Raw genomic sequence first — 18059 nt, 5'->3', positions numbered from 1 at the left:
CACTGAGAAAACAAGTCCTGAGGACCATTTAAACAAGCAAAATTAACCTGTAAGTAGATAGGTAGGTGAGAAGACAGTTTACAGGAGCAGTTGAGCCAATTTTAATCTAACCAAAGCAGTGATGTGCTATGTATAACACTACAGTCAAAATTTTATGAGGCCTGGAGTATTTACTCTTCCACAGAGCTGTTTGGTAATAGATGCCAATCTCATAGTGATGCTGACTGCCAAAATAGCCTAATGTTTAATTAAACACTCTGAAATACCCCAAGGAGAAAAAATATGGAAAGTGTTTTACAGACTGTTGACAAAAGACACAAAAGACAAAGACAGACGGTCATAGCAGAAGACATCAAAATTGCTTAAAAGCTGTCCATTCAAAATAGGAAAGTAAGTTAAGGAGTAATAACCCTTCTTAAATAGTAAAAGTCATCTTCTATTAATGAGGCCTGTAATTATCACAATGGATAAAATGAGGCATAGAGAAGTATAATAGTTCATTTTGTAGAGCAAACCAATAACATGTACATCACTTTTTTCCTCAGATCCCTACTCTCATCTTAAGATATTTTTTTTCCTCTTTAAGAAAAACTGTAATTAATGTTACAGGTGAGATGTCCTGAAAGGATCTAAGTATGATATTAGCTCATGTAGATATGAATTCTACATAGAAATAAGTAGTTGGGGAAGGAACAGAATTGAATCCTGATTTTAATTTAATTTGAGATACAATTAAGATGCATTTATTTTCTCTTCATTTATTAGCTTTGGTGCCAGATGGTATTTAATGGCTCCAGAAGAGAATGAATAGCATATACAGGCTTTCTGGGAAATGTTATGCCTCTAACCTATCATTCTTTCCTGTTTTAGCCCAGTATCTAACCTATCCAGGTAGATAACTGCCTATCTACCTGGCATTGAGTTCTCCTTCTTAGCATACATTCAACACTATGCCAGCCCTCCCGGGTCCTTCACGACATCATTCAGCTATGCCTCTGCTGGGGACCTAGCTAGAGGCAGTGTAGAATATTCTGCTGACAAAACTAGCAATGGGATTTTCTCATGTACTTTCAGAGAGAGTTAGAGCAGCTCAAACTGTGATAAAAAGTATTTTAAAAAATTAAGGCCAAAAGCATTTTCAGGAGATACAAGTTGCAGCTATGGAAGCATATATAGCACTCAACCACTAGAGTATAATTGATTTTTGCCTTTCCAAATTTATTTTGCTTCAATATTTTAGCAAGGAAATGCAGATTTTTTTTACAGAAAAAAAATCTACATTTGGAGTCACAAAAAAATTGGGATTTCATACAAGTATTTTTTAAGTTATTCTTCCCTGGTGCACATACGCATGCTCCATGAAGTGTTTGATTAGCGGATACCATGCCTCATTTCTCAAAATTTTAGTTGATGACTTAACTATAGATTATTTCCCCTCACACTTTCTCCAATACATGAGTTCAAGGAAAAAAGCTAGATCCCAAAGAATAATTTCTCTTTTTCAACTCCTTTCAGCTTGGCTTTTTATTGAAAGAGACATCTGATACCTCTGTTGTCTGACCAGTACAAGATTTTGTTCCCCAAGAGGTGTGGAGAGGTTGCGCAAAGGGTGAGGGGAAAAACTGATGTTGGGGAATAGACTTGAATACCTACCAGAGGAAATGCTGGGGGGTAAAGATCCACCCCCTGACACTGGATGTGGGGCCAGGATGCTATTTAAAAATCCCGCCCTCAGGAATCTCGAAAGAGACTTCACCCCAATGCTCGGAAAGGATCCTTTCAAAGAGATAAAAATGATCATTAATCAAGTGAATTGTTCTTTGGCTGACAAAAGAAATTGCCTGTTTAAAGAAAGAATAACCAAATCTCAGTGAGGTCAACAATGGTTCCACTGAAACAGATCTTATAAAAGTGTTTGTTTGTTTTTTAAAAATCAAGTCATACAACATACAGCTTTAACCAGAAAGAGATCCTTTTTTTTTTTTTTTTTCTGTGCACTTTGCAAATGGAGAATTCCAGAACTTCTAGAAGGAATGGAAAATTTCGCAATTATAAATACAAAATCTAGCTCTTGGATATTCATAATGCATTCCAAATGACTGTCAACTATGAAGGCATTTTACAGTTTTGCATACAAATCAAAGACAGACTAGTAGAGACGAAGCTATACCAGCAAAGTCATGTTTATGTTAGTGTCTTAAAGCCACCTGACAAACCATCTGACAAGAGTTACATTGGGCAAGGCCAGAAGGGGAACCAGAATTTGCAGTTACATTGGTGCCTTTTCTGTCAGGACAGCAATGTTAGTCAGAGCTTCCACCGCGTCTCCCAGCACCTGTCAATACATTGAAGCAGGCAAAAGCCGGGACCACAGACATGGCCTCCCTCTGCTTTGTATCACCAGAGGCTTTGTACATTTTAAATTTTTAATAGAAAAAGTCTATGTTCTTGTCATTGCCTACATGTACAGTTTTATTCTTAGAAACAAAGATTATCACATCTTCCCCCTTTAAAATAAAAACTTGTGATATATCTTTGATAGCAATGATAAATGAGGACTCTATCATTTGATCCACTGATTCAGCTTTCAGCATATGTGCAGAGACTGCAACATCATTACAGCTAGTTCACGCTCCTGCATAGCGAATGGCAGTATCAAAGCTGGATCTGAAACGAGAGCTTTATAAATCCTGCTTAAAATACAGCGTCAAGATTCTCCAACCTTGAAATAAATTTAAATCGACAATCAGAATAAATTGTTTATATTGCAAGTACATCAAGCAAGCATTCATCCAATAATTTAGGCAATGGCAAGTTTGTTTTCATCATTTTAGAGGTACTTAACCGTTGTTCCTCCAAGAGACAGAAAGCACCTTAGTTATCTACATACAATTATAAAAATAAATAGCCCTCCTGAAGTTTATGCAGTTGCAAATTTTAGGACTAATACAAATGTGGTGAAGAAAATCTAGTGCCAAAACACATGTTTTTTAAGCTTAAGCTAGTTTTAGGGAGAGCTGAAATTTTATCTTTTATTTTTAAGCAAGAGATCTATTATTTCTCCTCCATACATTCCTCATTTGCACTTTGTTACTAGAGCTACTACAGTCTGCGGAAAAAGAATTAATTAGTTTTCTGGATACAGTATTTTTATGTCTAATGGCTAAAGATACAGAACAAAAATGTTGCCTCTGGTTACTCCAAAATAGTCTAGCTTTGGCAGCCTTTTCAAAGTGCTTCCAAACTCCATGGCCTTCATTTTGAAATATTTTCAGAGGTGATCATGCATAGAAAGTCCAGAATGCAAAACACAGAAATTCAATTTTAAAATGGAAAGTTGTTTCATAAACTCCAAGATGTTTGATACTAAACAGCATCTTAAAACAAGAAGGCTAAATAGTAATATATGAAGACTTTCCAAACAGAAGTTTACCTCTCTGTTTCAAAATATGATCTATACCAGCCATAAAATACACCCACTGTGAGTCACATACCATATGTACAGATCTTTAGAAAACCCAAACAGCTTGAGCTTCACCACTGACATTTTCCTACATTTAAAAGGAGTAAAATGGCAGTTAAGTCTCCTACTGCCATTTCAATAAGTAACTTTGTTACAGAAAGAAAGCCATATAGAGAAAAACAAGTGTATGCCACTTATTGTACGTATTTGGAAGTAAAAACAAAGAGCAGCGAATTTTGCAGCAACAAAATCTTTCTTTGGATATTAAGAAGAGAGCTAGAGATCTAAACTTCTCCAGGCTTTCCAAGTGACAAATAACTAAAAGAATAGGAAGAAATATTTCTCTCACACTTATTAAATGAAGGGTAGGATTCAGTTGCTTCAACATAAATGCATTGTGTCATTTGAGAGACTACAGAAAATCTGAGACAATCACTTTAGACTGGCAGACATAACAAGAGCTACAGGAGACTCTTGCACTCCTCAAGAGCGGCAGGAAGAGGCAAAAAGTTGGGTATCTAAGAGCAGGCATCTAGTGCCATGTTAGGTACAGGATCCCATCCAAAAAGTCTGCTGCTAGGTCAAAAAATATCTCTGATTAGGTAGAATACACAGTTACAAGAATAAGACCTCGTTTAGTCTCTTCTAGAAGTCCAGAAACAACTTCTAAAAGGACAAGGTTGGCAACATTCAGCCCTGCTCAGTTTCCAGCAACATACACATGCAGATAAAGGGCAGATTAGAATCTATTCACCTTAAAACATGCATCATCCTCAAACAAAATGCAGCATATGCCCCAGAATGAACAAATAGTATGTGGCTGGGTAGAAGAGTCCCTACTTGCTTTGCTAATATCTTCCACACAGTGTGGGTGGGGTTGGAGACTCTATTACACGACTCTATATGAGGTGGCTGACTCTCACTGCAGGTAGCTGAGAAAGCAAGCTAATTCTCATAACTCCCATCAATCACCACCAGAAAGACAGAGGTCTGATAACAGCTTTGGATATTTACAATAACAGAGAAGATCTGCTCGGATCTTTGCTTGTTTACATAAACATTCATTTTTAGACAATGAAAATGTAGCCTTTTCTCTTTTTCCAAATTGGAATCATGCTTAGCTAAAGATAAAAGTCCTCAAAAATTCTACTGCTTTCCCCTTTAATTTGCAAAAGCAATATTTATTTCTTAGAGGTATATACTATAAATAGAAATCTTAATTTTTAAAAGAAATGTTCTTCTAAAAGCAACCACAATGGATACTTCTTTTTCAAAACACTGCGGTATGATTTCTTTCGTTAATCAGCTTTCTTTGGGAATGTAATTCAGCCAGTGCACACCATAGAGACTTGTGCTTTACACCAGTTTTGTTGCTTTGTATGAAAGTTGACACTCATTATTTTTGCAGTGGGTAGTTACACTAATGGAAAGGGCCTTTATAATAAGATCTTACTGGTTCTAAACTGGGGAAAAAAAGAGATCCAAATAATAAGCCATGATTTCTGAGTGCATTGAACTACAGGCACAATTTTATTAACCCCCTCTGCCTCCACATTTATGTACTACGAGCATTATGCTGCAGTAATGTGGAGAATGACAGATCTTATCTGGGAAAGTGCATTAAACAGTGAAAATACATTGCTACATGCTGAGTAGCACAAAGTGCATATATCATAGGCCAAGTTCTGTGATAGTTGATAACTCAGGGTAAATTCTCTCTCACAATTATTACAGCTAAGTGCCGTGTCCAGAGGCAGTGGGGGAGCGCTGCATCAATTAGCCTACCTTTCCCCCTTCCTCTCTTGTTCCAGAGGGAATATCATCCCACAAATAACAGAATTTGATAGGGAAATCACAGGTATACTGTCCTAAACCCACGTGGTTTTAGTAGCATATTCCCTACACCGTGTAGAAGGGTGAGAGTAGATAGCTGGTTAAAGGAAACATATAGTAGGAATACCTATACACCTAGTTCGGTTCCGGATCACATACCCAGCGTTTATTACCAGCTGCATCACAGCAGCATGGCTGGGCTGAAGGAACAGCCAGTTCTCCTCACAGCAGACGCACAGCCCATGGCCGAGGGCTAGCAACAAGATAACATGCTGAAGACTGCTATAGAGCTACAAAAGAGAGAAAGTTCGGCCATGTGCCTCAAGCAATGACCTGAAGAGGTGAACGAATGAATAGGGGAACAGAAGGACCCAAAACACATCCAGTGCAAATATTAGGAGAACAAAATGGACTAGAGTGAAATACATAGCTCATGTTTGAAAGGGGGGGGGGGAACCTTGCACTTTAAAATTCTCAGGGACCGAGCAAGCTGACAAAAGTAAACCTAAGCTGTCATTTTTTCTGCTAATGCTACACAGAAATTTCCATCCAGAAGGTCCTCAAAATTTTTCACTGAAACTGAAAAGTTTTACTCTGTAAATAACAGTATTTATGCACTAATATCTGCTGATGTGAGTAGAAACATCTCCACCAGTCTTTGCTCCCATAGGCACTGCAGAGCCAGCACAACCCCAGTGGTCCTCAGGGACCTCCATCACAGCCTGTCCTCTTCATCAGCAACCAGCGTGTTTGCCCCATTGCCATCCGCAGCGCCACGCCAATGCCACGGCAGCCTCCGGGCCACACGGGACTTGCAGTGAAGGTGAGCTAAAGCTCCTAAAGTGCACAGGTATGGGCAGGGCCATCAGCTTGTTCTGCTTGCGCCAGGGTCCTCGAGCCTCACAGGGAGCAAACTGAGCACATTTACTATAGCACTCGCGTGACCTTAGCGCAGCATGTGGAGCAAATTTCTCAGAGTGTCTGCATGTGTCTAACGCCCTATCTGAAGCAGGCTATTAGAAAGCCTGCTGAAGAGGCAGAACGTATGTGTTACATACATCCCATGACATGCTATACAAGAAAAGCAAGCAACATAGAAGCCTTATACAGTAATCAAACCAGATCAAGTGTTTGCTTAGGAACAATATGTCTTGCTGTTTCTGAATTATTTGATCCTACTTCCTATGTTTTTATCAAATATATAAGCGAACAAAAAATAATGTTCTTTTTTTCTCCTTCCTTGTCTGCAGGAAGGATACAATGATATTTTGACAAATTTTTTTGCAAAGTTGTAGGGTGTTCTTGGTGTGCAAAAGACAGTGTTGAGCTAAGTGGAAAGGTTTGACATACAGCCTTAAATGCCATGTGACCTGTGCTCATCTGATTCTTTCAAAGTGAAACAAAAGAATTTTTGCAAAATTCTGGACTCTTAACTGGATCTCCTTCTGCATGACAGTTGAAATACACTGCTGTAAACTGCCTCAGTAGGCAAATACGTGCAGACTTTGGTTGCTCAGAGAAAGGCTACAAGGTGGCTTAGACGGGACAACCACCATCTCCTTCATCCTTTTGCAAGCAACTTATAATGGGCAACTAATACTAGTGGTAAGAAACTCTATGTAATGACTTCTGTGTGAATCTGCTATTTTCACTGGGATGTAAAAGATGACAACAAACTGATGCCTCTTGATTTACAGAGGAGGAGCTCACATTGAGAAATGTAAGTAAGTACAGCATTACAGATCCCAAACATCAGGAAAGTGGTGCATAACTCCTGGAACAGGTCTCTGCTCTCTTTTGCCAATGTTGTCCCTAAATTGGAGGGAAAAGTTTGCACTCCCTGGAGTACGGGAGTAGGTGAAGGGAGCTATGCAAGCAAAACCCAGAATTTATGTCTGTGTGTGTATACAGGTAATATCCTCTAAATATTTATATAATGTGGTTAAAGGTAAAGCTGCAGACTGGTTTTCAACCCTTTTATTTCTCTTTTTGTGAAATTAATCATAATAATCATAATAATCTTTATGATTTTTTATGGAGGGCACAATGAAAATTTGGGATTTTCTAGGAGCAACAGCCTTATAAGAAGCTTGGAATTATGGTGTCAGATTTTGCAAGGCATTCAGAAAGTCTGGCTTCAAAAGTGAAAAAAAAAGATCAGAAGCAGGGCTACAATTTCTCCTTTGGTTGAGGAATCCTTTGGTTCAAATATTCAGTACACTTAGAAAGACTGGATCTATAAAATTTATTTAAAATATTTTGAATGCATTAATCTGGAGATTTCTAATAGATTCTAATTGCATATTTTAGAGCTTTTTGACATGTAGAAGAAAAGATACTAGGAACACAGTAGTACGTCTATATTTTTACCCATGCAATTTATATATCTTGCTTAGGAAAAAAATAAGTTTTAGAATTGTTAAATAATACTTTGCAACTCATACCTAAAATATTAGTGCAAAACAACAGTTAACAATTACCAGTTATGTGCATGTACCTCTACTGAAATTACAGGGAAATATCTACTACTTTGCAGAGGAACAAATAGAACAGTGAAAACTTTTCAAGGCCAAATTTTGCTCTTGGGTACCCATGTTAGTACCACTAAAATCTGTATGAAATGCATTTTGCTGTGCAGAGCAAAATTTGTGCTTTACTCTTCAGCAGAAAATTTTCAAAGGTGGTCTAATTTTGTTTCCTGTGACTCCAGTGGAGTAAATTAAATCATCTCAGAGCATTCACAAATAATTCTGTTCCTCCTGACTGTACTTTCAAAAACATATTATGGATCTTTAGCCATCTTTGTCTGCGCAGCTTTTAAGGCAGCCAGAGTTTTTCATCTCACTGTAGTAAACACAGAACTAAGACTCTTAACCCAGTGTAGAAAGTACTGTTTAGAATACTTAAATCTCCCAAATGTACAGCCTATGTAAAACTTAGAACATTTTCTTCATTTACTGGGTCAACTCTGACAAATTAAATTTGAAATAGACATTTCCTGAAGAATCTCCAAGGAAACAACTGCAATAGAAATAGTATCATTTATGTTAACAGATTCAGCAGGATGCCAAGGTATATGAACAGAAAATCTTTAAGCACTCATTTGCTTTTGATCTTATAAACTACTCAGCTGATTCAAAACAAGTATGGTTTCTGCATCTGCTAGATTATACAGGAAAACAAAATAGACACTACTGCTGGAGGGATGCAGCTGACAACTCCTTACTGAGATATTTTGTAACCAGTGAAACATACGCCTTCTGAAGAACTCATGTCAACATACAAACCAGCAGAAGACCTTCACACCATCGCTGCTACATGTAAGGTCTGGAACTTAGATAGAGATTTATTTGGCAGAACCTCTCTAGATATTGAATGTTCACAATTTCAGATACAAAGTTGTGCCTAAACACTAAATTTCCAGGAGGCTGTGTTGGGGAACAGTCCCCTAGGCAACACCTCTATTACAAAACCTAGGCGCTTTTGCTCATTCTTAAGATTAGAGATCAATTCTAATCATACCTTACTTTCACCACAGGATGAAATATGGTTATGTACTGTTTCTCAGATGCACCTATGGAAAGAAAAATTGTACATCTGGCTTAGAAGGGAGCTGCAATGAGCTTCTGCCTCATCCTCAGTCTGGGATGCAGCCTCCCATATGCCTAGTTCTTTTTGTCTATGTCTGAGTAACTAGCTTCAGCATCTCTAGGTTTGGCACAAGGTTTCAGCATCTCATCCCAAAAATAACCCAAATTTAGCTTTAATTCTGCCAGGCCAGCAGCTCTGAGAAGAAGGATCCCCGAAATATGGCTGCCAAACCATGCATCAAAGAGTGACCAGGGATATCATTTCTTCTGGTGCTCCTTTGTAGCCATTGTTCGTGATTTCAACTAAGGATGAACTGCACTTTTTATTTAAAGCAGGGATTTGGCTCATCACAAATTACCGGTATTACTCATGAAAACTAGATGCATTTTCTGAATATTTGTGAGCAAGCTGATTAGCTCAAATTGATACACATTTTAGGAAAAGCTCTCTAAGACATTTAACAAATGACATCAAATATTTCTTCTGTCCTAAGAACAGAATAATAGATGCTTAAAACTTCTTTCTTTGTTAAATTTTAGAAAGATTGTGTGCACTGAGGATTTCATTTTAGAATGAACGGTCATTTTTTTCCTGCTATTCTACATAAAAAAAGTTTCTTTCTCAGAAAAGAATGAAGAGTAACACTCCACTGCACAGAATCCAGAGCAGAGCAGCCCTCTTTCAAAAGCCAGCTGCCATTATTCCCAGTGGGCCAGATACCGTATTTGCCCACAGTTAGGTGGTTATTCTGAGAAAGACGACAGTCTTCCAAAGTTTTCAGTGAGCCTGTATTGAAAAAGTGTTCTTAAAAAACCCTGTTAGATCACTGGAAACAATAGGCTATAGTAGCTTCTGAAATAAAATGCCTTCAGCAAAACAGCTATGGGACAAATGTGCCCTAGGAGCAGTTGGAAATAACATATATTAAAAGAGAACTCTAAGAAATTCACAGAGCAGAAGACTTTTTACTTCACCTTTGTGGACAAATCAGTTTTCAGTTACAAACAATAGCAAAACTAACTTGAAATGGAGAGCTCATTTAAAAAGCTTTGGATCAGATATGCGCATTAGAAAAAGTAGAAGAGAAGTGAACACTAGAAATCTAAATATCTAGAAAAATGTGTGTGTAGATACATGCAAACTGTAGACAGTAAAAGTGCAAGCAAGAGAAGGACAAATGGGACTTAAGGACTGACGAAAGAACTTGTATGACAAAGGCCTGAAGAAATACAGACATATACTTACCTGCCCTATATTGGCCTAGCTGTGACAAGTAACTGTGTATTCAGCTTAATAGATTCACACGTTCTGGCTGTTTTGTGATATGCTTTGTTAAAAAAGAAGAGCTTTAGTAAGTCCAGCAGAAAAGCATGGAAATACAAGATGAACATAATCTCTGATATTTAGAAAAAATGAAGATTTTAAAAAATGGAATATTTTTTTCAAAGTTTAATTATTCTAGGGGCATGTCATGATTCTGAAGGGCCTGACCTCAGTTTTTTTAGTATTCAGCAGCAACTTGCTTTTAACTTGCTCTGTTTCCCCTCTCTGGGAGGGACACACTATACAAACCCAGAATTTTATAACTTTTAGTATTCCAGAAATATTCTTTGGAAGAGCAGGCAAGCTTGCAGGGCTTCAGGCTTAAAAAAAATAACCTGAAGAAGGGTCCACTTTCCTAAAACAGTTCTCTTTTCTTCAATAGTTAACTGCAGAAAATCTAATTATAATAATTAATGAAGAAAAAAACCCCAAACCTATTGTTTCCGACAAACATTGCTTTGCTTATTTGCATCATGGGGGCTTTGCATGATAACACAATGAGTAGCTTAGGTGTCTGCGTTATGTATTTCCATGCTTTGATGGGTTTGTATTTCAGCTTAATTTAACCCTGAATGTCCTTAGCTTTACTGGAATAATAAAGCATCCACATACGTTTCACCCTCATTTCTGAGAGGTAGGCCACTATAATACAGTTCTTATCAAATACTTTCCCATCAAATTACTTTAAAAGGTTTCCTTTTCTACATTAAGCCCACTGATCTCTGCCCCAGACTTAATTTTATAGGGTTCATCTAGAAATATGAAGAAGACACAGGCTTCGTAGGGCAAACCTGCTGTTCAGGTCACCATTCCAAATGAGTTTAACCTTGACATCCTTGGGAAAGGCAACACTTTCCCATGAACTTGAAATGTCAGAGTTCTCTTATTTCTTGACTGGCAGTTGGGAATAAACCCAAGAGTATTTACAAAGAATCAGAGTATTTTAGAAAATCCCGATTACAGCAAGTTTTAGCTTTACTTAGGATATCTCTGGGAGAAAAAGGAAATGCAAGAAGAGGCTTACAATTCCTAAAGAGAAACTGATGGGCGCTACAGAATATTTGGGTGGAATATTAACACCTAATTTAATTTCCCTTGCTGCATCTAGACAAACAGGCAATCTAGGGGGAAAAAAATACAGAAAACAAAAAATGAGAGACTCGCTTGAAGAGTTCTACAAGCATTATAACCATTTATTTTGCGATGTGTTAAATGTCAATGTACACTGAAGTTCTGGTTGCTGAGAAGACTGTTGTGACAATATAAATATGATTAAGGCTTTTAACAGCAATAACAACTGTTCTGTTGAATCATCTTCATAGTCTTAATGGAACCATAATTGAAAATACTGTGCTTCTGTTATGGGATAAAACAATCTGTGTATGCTTAAGTTGTCTATTAAATAATTATTTTTCAATCAGTGCTTAAACTGTGAAAAGAGCTTTAGCCCAATGCAAAACAACAACTCTGAAATGTTAATGTATTTATAGTTATGCATGATACCCAGAGTGCTGTTCCAAGTATTGTATGCTTTATATTTGGATTTCACAGTCATGCATGTATTATCAAATTAGCTGTAAACAAAACATTTTAAACTTATAGTTTCAGTAATGAAAAAACAGCCTGGAATATCAACTAAAACCTTTGGGATTCACTTTGTACACATCATGATTTGGTGTATCGTTAGCCCATTCATAAGGGCACTGTGAATTTCATTTCAGTCTTACTTTGATCACCCAGTTTGCATGATTTTGGAATGAAAATTCTCAAGTAAAATCTAAGAGTTCCTAATATATGGAATTCTTAATCCCTCAGGACAGGAATCTGTCATGTGACGTCTTGAGAAATGGGATGGTGAAGAAATTCCTGTGCCTTTTAAATTTTCAGATATTCTTTTTTTATGGTATTTCCATAAAAAGAGAGATGATAGGATTTAATTTTGAACCTCATGTTTAAAAATTGCAGTGGGTTTTAATTTAATGAGTAGAATTGCCTTTCATGGGTGACATACGAGGACGGATGTAATGTAGCAGCCTGTTGTACATTCTGCAGTTCTGCAATTAAATCTCTCATTATCTACTCTTTCAGCCTTGCCAGCCTCTAATAGTGTGAACAAGGAGTAGTAGATAAACACACTCTACTCTCAGAGAGCAAGCAGTACTATTGAAAAAGACCCACAGCTTCACCTAGGGCTGAAGTTCCAAAGAGTCAGCTGACAAAAAGTGGATTTTTTTTTTTTTTTTTTTTGCATTAAATGACTGTAGATTTTAACTTGAGTGTGAGGGCTATAATGCCATTGCATAATGTCACTAATACTGATGACATTCCCTACTACATTGTTACACTTCTATGTTTTGCTTAAAACCAAATTAAGTGTAAAGACTTGATTTTCTTCTCAGTTACAAACACCAAGTGACTCCTTCAAGATTAGAAGTAAAGTGATCATTATTGTAATATGACCCTCAAATTAACTCCTTGATTAGAAATGTATTATATGCTATTTTACATTCACAAAGCTATGTGCTAGATTAAAAAAAATTCTCTACTCCTAGGGTCAAAGAAGTTGTTCTAGTCCACACCTGATAAACAATGCTGGCAGTCAGGTTGTAGGCAGCTCCTGTGCCTGACTGGCCTTAGTGTGCACATACGCAGTTCTTCCATTTCTCAGAAATGTTTCGTATCAAAGATAATTAGCTGTGCCTGTCAATATGTCTTTGTGGGTATCAGTGTAATCAGAGGATCTTCTCTTAAGCTTAAGGTCCATTTAGTCTCAAGGACAAATCCCATGAGGTAGGACCATTCTCATCTCATCTTGCTTGTGCTGGTTTGAGTACCAGTGATTCTAGCACGACGAATATTAGGCAGACAAGGTTTAAACAGGCCACAAAGTGACATTTTCCCACGCTTATAAAGACATTCACTGAAAATTGGAAGTAAATTGCCAGCCATTTCTAAGACAAAAAATAATGTTTGTATCCTAAAGGATTTACTCACTTATAGCTAAGCAGTAAAAAAGTGAAAAGTGGAGACTCATTTCTGAAGTGGGCAAGTTATTATCATTCTAGTGAGAAATTAACAAGTTTCTGTTGTTCCAGAAAAAAAACCAAGAATCAATTATGTGAATTCTAGCAAACGATAGAGCATTTAGTTTTAGACTATTATGAAAATTCTGCACCATGCTTCTCTAGATTAAATATTGAAATGAAATCATTATCAGCTTAACTTATTTACTTTCAAATTTTATTCAGTAGAAACTGCCTTGTTAAGGTTTAGTAGAAAAATTACAATATTTACCAATTAATGTAGTCATGAATTCATTCCAGAACGTCACACTGAATATATTTGCCTCTTAAGATGTGTTTACAGGATTTCTGTTAGCGTTTTGTGCTTATATCAAGAGGAGAACACACTTAAACTGAAAATTCTGTAAACTCACACCATTTATTTATAGTGTTTGAAAAAATACGTATATTTTCCACATTGCTTCTCTCTTTCAGTTGTGTCCCCATCAACAAGTGTCCCCATGTTACCATCTATTGCTGATTTATAAGCAGTGCCAAGGCCACGTTTTGCTGTGAAGAACTGTAATATTCAAGGAGCATTATTTTTTTCAAACTGTATTTCCAATCAAAACTTCAAGGGTCTGGAATAGATCCCAGACAGTCCCAGACAGTTTGCATCTAAATTATTTATTCATCTGGAACCTGATCTGTGTATGTAATAAGAATTAGAAAGACAATTATAGACTGTGAAACAGATATAACAAGACTCAAAGAAATGAAGAAGTAAAGAAAGAAAATTGGGAGTCAATCATATACAAAAAACACAGTGATGGGCTGAGTGAATACATTCTGCATAAACAGTTTGTAGATGAAAACTCCATTAAAATGATGCTCTTATCTAGTCTGGATATTGATCAATAGAGATAGAAGAATGGTGGATGCAAAAATAATTTATTCCCTTGGCTGGACTTGCAATGCTGAGTGACCTGAGGAAGCAAATGTGAGAATGTGTGTTCAGTGCAAACCTCCATCATTAAGGTTCTCCCTTGCTCTGCAGAGCAGCACACAGATAACACTTGGCACTTTTCAACAGCCTGTGTAACTCAGACAAATCTGAAGAGATTTTCATTGCATTAAATGACCATTCCATTTCCAAATTTCAAAGGTTTCTTCCTAATCGTGGAAGGGCTGAAAGTTATCGTTACTTTCAGCAGCTTTTACTTCTGTTCACTGGAAAATTAATCTGTACTTGGGAAACATGTCCCAACTGGCCATACAACTGCTACTCAGCCAAACCCATCTGCAGTTTCTACATCAAACTAGTATGACCTGTCTCTCAAGAAGCTCCTCTTCCCATTTGCTCTACCTATTCCTGTCCCATCTCACGGTAGGGTACTGCAGGTAAAACTACTGTAGGTAGTTGTACTAAAGCTATGCTCATTCTTAACAATCCTTGCATTAGAAGGAAGATGATGTTGCAGACAACCAAAAGGGTCTTTCCCAATATCTAGCTCCCATGATACCATGACATATAAAATCAGATAGCTTACATGAGAAAATTCTCACTCTCCATAGTAATTTTTCTTGACTTGATGTTCTCTGATGAATATGGTTATTAACATATACAATGTTTTCCCTGTGTCATCCTAGTTTACCTCTTGACACTTAATTATACACAGTAAAGAGGTAATTATAAAAGAATTTGTGAAGATATTATCAGAAGTTCAAGTCATGTATTTACCTGAAAAATGATTTAGACCATGCTCTGCTCTGCTCTTCAGTGGGAAATACATGAAAGTCACAGAAAGAGAATTTGGCCTTACCTGGCAGAAAATGTATCAATTACTGCAATTTATGAATGTGTAAGACACTGATTGCTCAAGTGCCTGATCCCTGGGATTCAGCTGCTAAAATTACTTAATGCTTCATTCAAACAGTGTACAAAACATCAGATGTGTTGTAAAGCACTGGAGCCTCTGGCAAGATATAAAACACTGTCATCAATATCGTTGTAGGATATTATTCTCCCAGTGCCTGCACAAGCAGAAGTTTTGCATTAGTTTCAAAAGTGAAATGAGTGAAGCAGACAGATTTTTAAAACTTTCTAAGACTCCTCAAACAACTGTGAGGACAGACAGACAGATGTTTCTTATGAAGCCAGCTGAAAAAGCTGAAGACATTACAGTCCTCAGCTGGCAGTACAGCCACACAGCTCAGCTGACACAAGAGATTATATGACCTCTTCTCATTCACCTGAATCTGCTTGAGATTGGTGTCTCCCATTACAAATTTAAGGCTCAAGTATGAACCTTTGAGCTGTAGTAAAGACCACAGTACAGCCTGTTAAGGCATATAAGGTTTATATGACAGAACATATGTTAGATCTGGGCAACTATTATCTGATGAAACAGCAGTTTCCCAGGTCCAGTGGTCTCTCTGAGTTGGGGCAAGAGCAGACAGATCATGAGGCTCTTTGTTACTATAGTTCAGGCCTTAACTTGTCCTTCTGTATTAATAACTTGGCTACACATGGTGTTTCCTCCTTCAGCTGATTAGTGACCCTGTTGTTATCTACTCTGTCTCATCAGAAATTTGGCAAAGTGAACCGGTAGGACCAAAAAATGTATAGCAAGAAAAAGATACTGCTTTTTTCCTTATCCACATACTGTCAAACAAACGCAAAGTTTAAAGAGATGTGAACTAGAGAAGGAGTGTAACCATTCTGCAAACTTTTCGGCACCAGTTTTAACAGCTCAAACAAACATTCATCCATTCAATCAAAGTTCAAGCATACAAGCTCATCTGTTTAACTTTGCATAATAGGTGAATTAGGGAATATTTACACATGGTCTCTTGTTTCTTCTATGAAAGCTTTAACTCACAGGGGTTTTAACAAGAATCTAGCAGCATAACAAGGTTGAAAGTGCTAACACCAAAACTAGTGTATCCATAGATTGTCAGTCTATCCCATAAAGTATGGACAACTATGCTCTATTTTGGCAAGTGACAGACATTTACCCAATAGCAAGTTACTTAGTTGTAATGATTATGGCTTCAATAGCACTTCCAAACACTTTACAAATGTACTAGTAAGCCCCCAGAACATCGCCTTCACACATGTAAGGCAGTAAGCTTATCCAAGGTAACCAGAGAAATGAGAACATAACTGTGCTAGCGAACCAGAGCTCTTTAACTACAAGCAAACATTGGACAATATTAAGGTAATATTTTGAGAATAGCTTTGTATCAAATTGAAAACACTAGGGATATATTATCAGTGTGATACATTCATATAAATTTGAATTTAGTGCAGCCAATGAGGTTGGCAGCTTTTTCTCTTAAAAAAAAGCAATACTTCACAGTTTATGACTACATCGTCCATTTTACATCTTGTCATCTCAAGGAGAAGCTGTATTCCTTTGCATCAGACATGGATCTAGATCCAGCATCACCCATGAGAGATAAACATTAAATTATCACTATCACTTTCATATCTATTCTAGATTTCTCCCAGAAAACTGTAGCCTTAGGATAACATCTAAACTTCAAAAGATCATGGAACAACATGATCGTATAACCGTATTATAAGGCTTCTACTCTACACAAGACACATCTGTTAGCTTATTATCAAGAACCAGCTGTAATCCACGAATATACAGAGATATATTTCTCAGCTGTGTCAATCTTCCTGGTATAAGATCTTATATTCCGTCGTCACAGCCTATGTCAATCCTGACTATGTTAGATCCATGGTTCATACAAGCTTGTATTCTAAATAAAATATATCAAGAAAGGATAGCTTGCACATTTATATAAAATGATGAAAAGACAAAAACGACCCTTACGTTTTAACTAATACAGATAGAGAAGCCTCCTTTTTCCAGCAAATACTGCACAAGTGTCTGATCACTAGTACTGTCATTAGTGAGGTGCCAGAATTATGTGAAAACTCCCTTGGCATAGAAGAACCTTATTTGGGAGGAAGGACTAAGTATAAAGTAAGGGCAAAGGAAACTGAAAATTAAAACAGGTTAAGGGATGACTCTTAAGGGTGGTAGCTGAAACATCCATTTGACAGTAAATGCTGAGCTTAGTCCTCGGCCTTAAAGAAGGTTGAAACAGAAGATGTTCTCTTTTTTTCAAGAAAATGTCTTAAAATCCTACTTACTGATATTTTGGAGCATTCACTTCTCTACCTGCTGGAGTTTCTCTGCCTTATATAATTCTCTTAAATATCTCCTACAACAGATAACATAAAAGTGAATGTGATTTTGATGCCCAGTGGATGTTCTCAGAGGCAAAAAATCATGATTCAAGCACTGTGTCAATTAATGCTTATATCAGAAAATTATACTCACATCAGCCAGAAGGACTGAGAGTACCCAACTGAGAGCACCCTGGGAAACAGTGCACTCACAGCACAGCGTAGGCGGTAAGGGGCTTATATCACTTCAGGAATGGTAGTCTTCCACATTAATAAGTGAAAGTATGGTCCTGGTGAAATCTTTACAGAGTTACCGGTGAAAATGCATTTGTAGAGCTGACATATACAGCAAAAAGAAAACCTGTGCCCTTACCATCTGAGCATGTGAATCTGCAAATCACTGAAGGTAGTGGCAAAAACAAAAAGCAGCTCACTGAACAAAACTTCACTTCAAACCTATTCTCATCTTCCCTTTTAGATTCTTCTTTCTGGTTAATTTCTCATTTACGTTTCAGGCATTCAATAATACTATTTTCTTTCATTTCTGTGATCACATGGCAAGGTGCTTTTCCATGCTAAGTCTCTATAACTTTTCTTTACCTCTTTTTCCTTGGTATTTTCCTTATTTTCCCCACACTGGGGT

The 18059-nt window shown here is 37.2% G+C and overlaps 1 protein-coding gene across 4 annotated transcripts in view; it reads right to left on the bottom strand.

Moving 5' to 3' along the window:
* EPHA6 (EPH receptor A6) overlaps nt 1-18059 on the bottom strand; it is a 519018-nt gene that overhangs the window by 94741 nt on the left and 406218 nt on the right. For 3 of the 4 annotated variants that reach the window (XM_062597081.1, XM_062597058.1, XM_062597075.1), the window contains one exon: nt 1654-1776. The exons of the other annotated variant lie outside the window; for it this stretch is intronic. In XM_062597081.1, coding sequence (XP_062453065.1) covers nt 1654-1776 — 123 coding nt within the window. The remainder of the gene's footprint in view (nt 1-1653; nt 1777-18059) is intronic. 4 annotated transcript variants of the gene reach the window in all.

This window comes from Rhea pennata, chromosome 1, assembly GCF_028389875.1.
Source record: "Rhea pennata isolate bPtePen1 chromosome 1, bPtePen1.pri, whole genome shotgun sequence".
NCBI lineage: Eukaryota > Metazoa > Chordata > Aves > Rheiformes > Rheidae > Rhea > Rhea pennata.
This window is presented reverse-complemented; position numbering and strand designations above follow the sequence as displayed.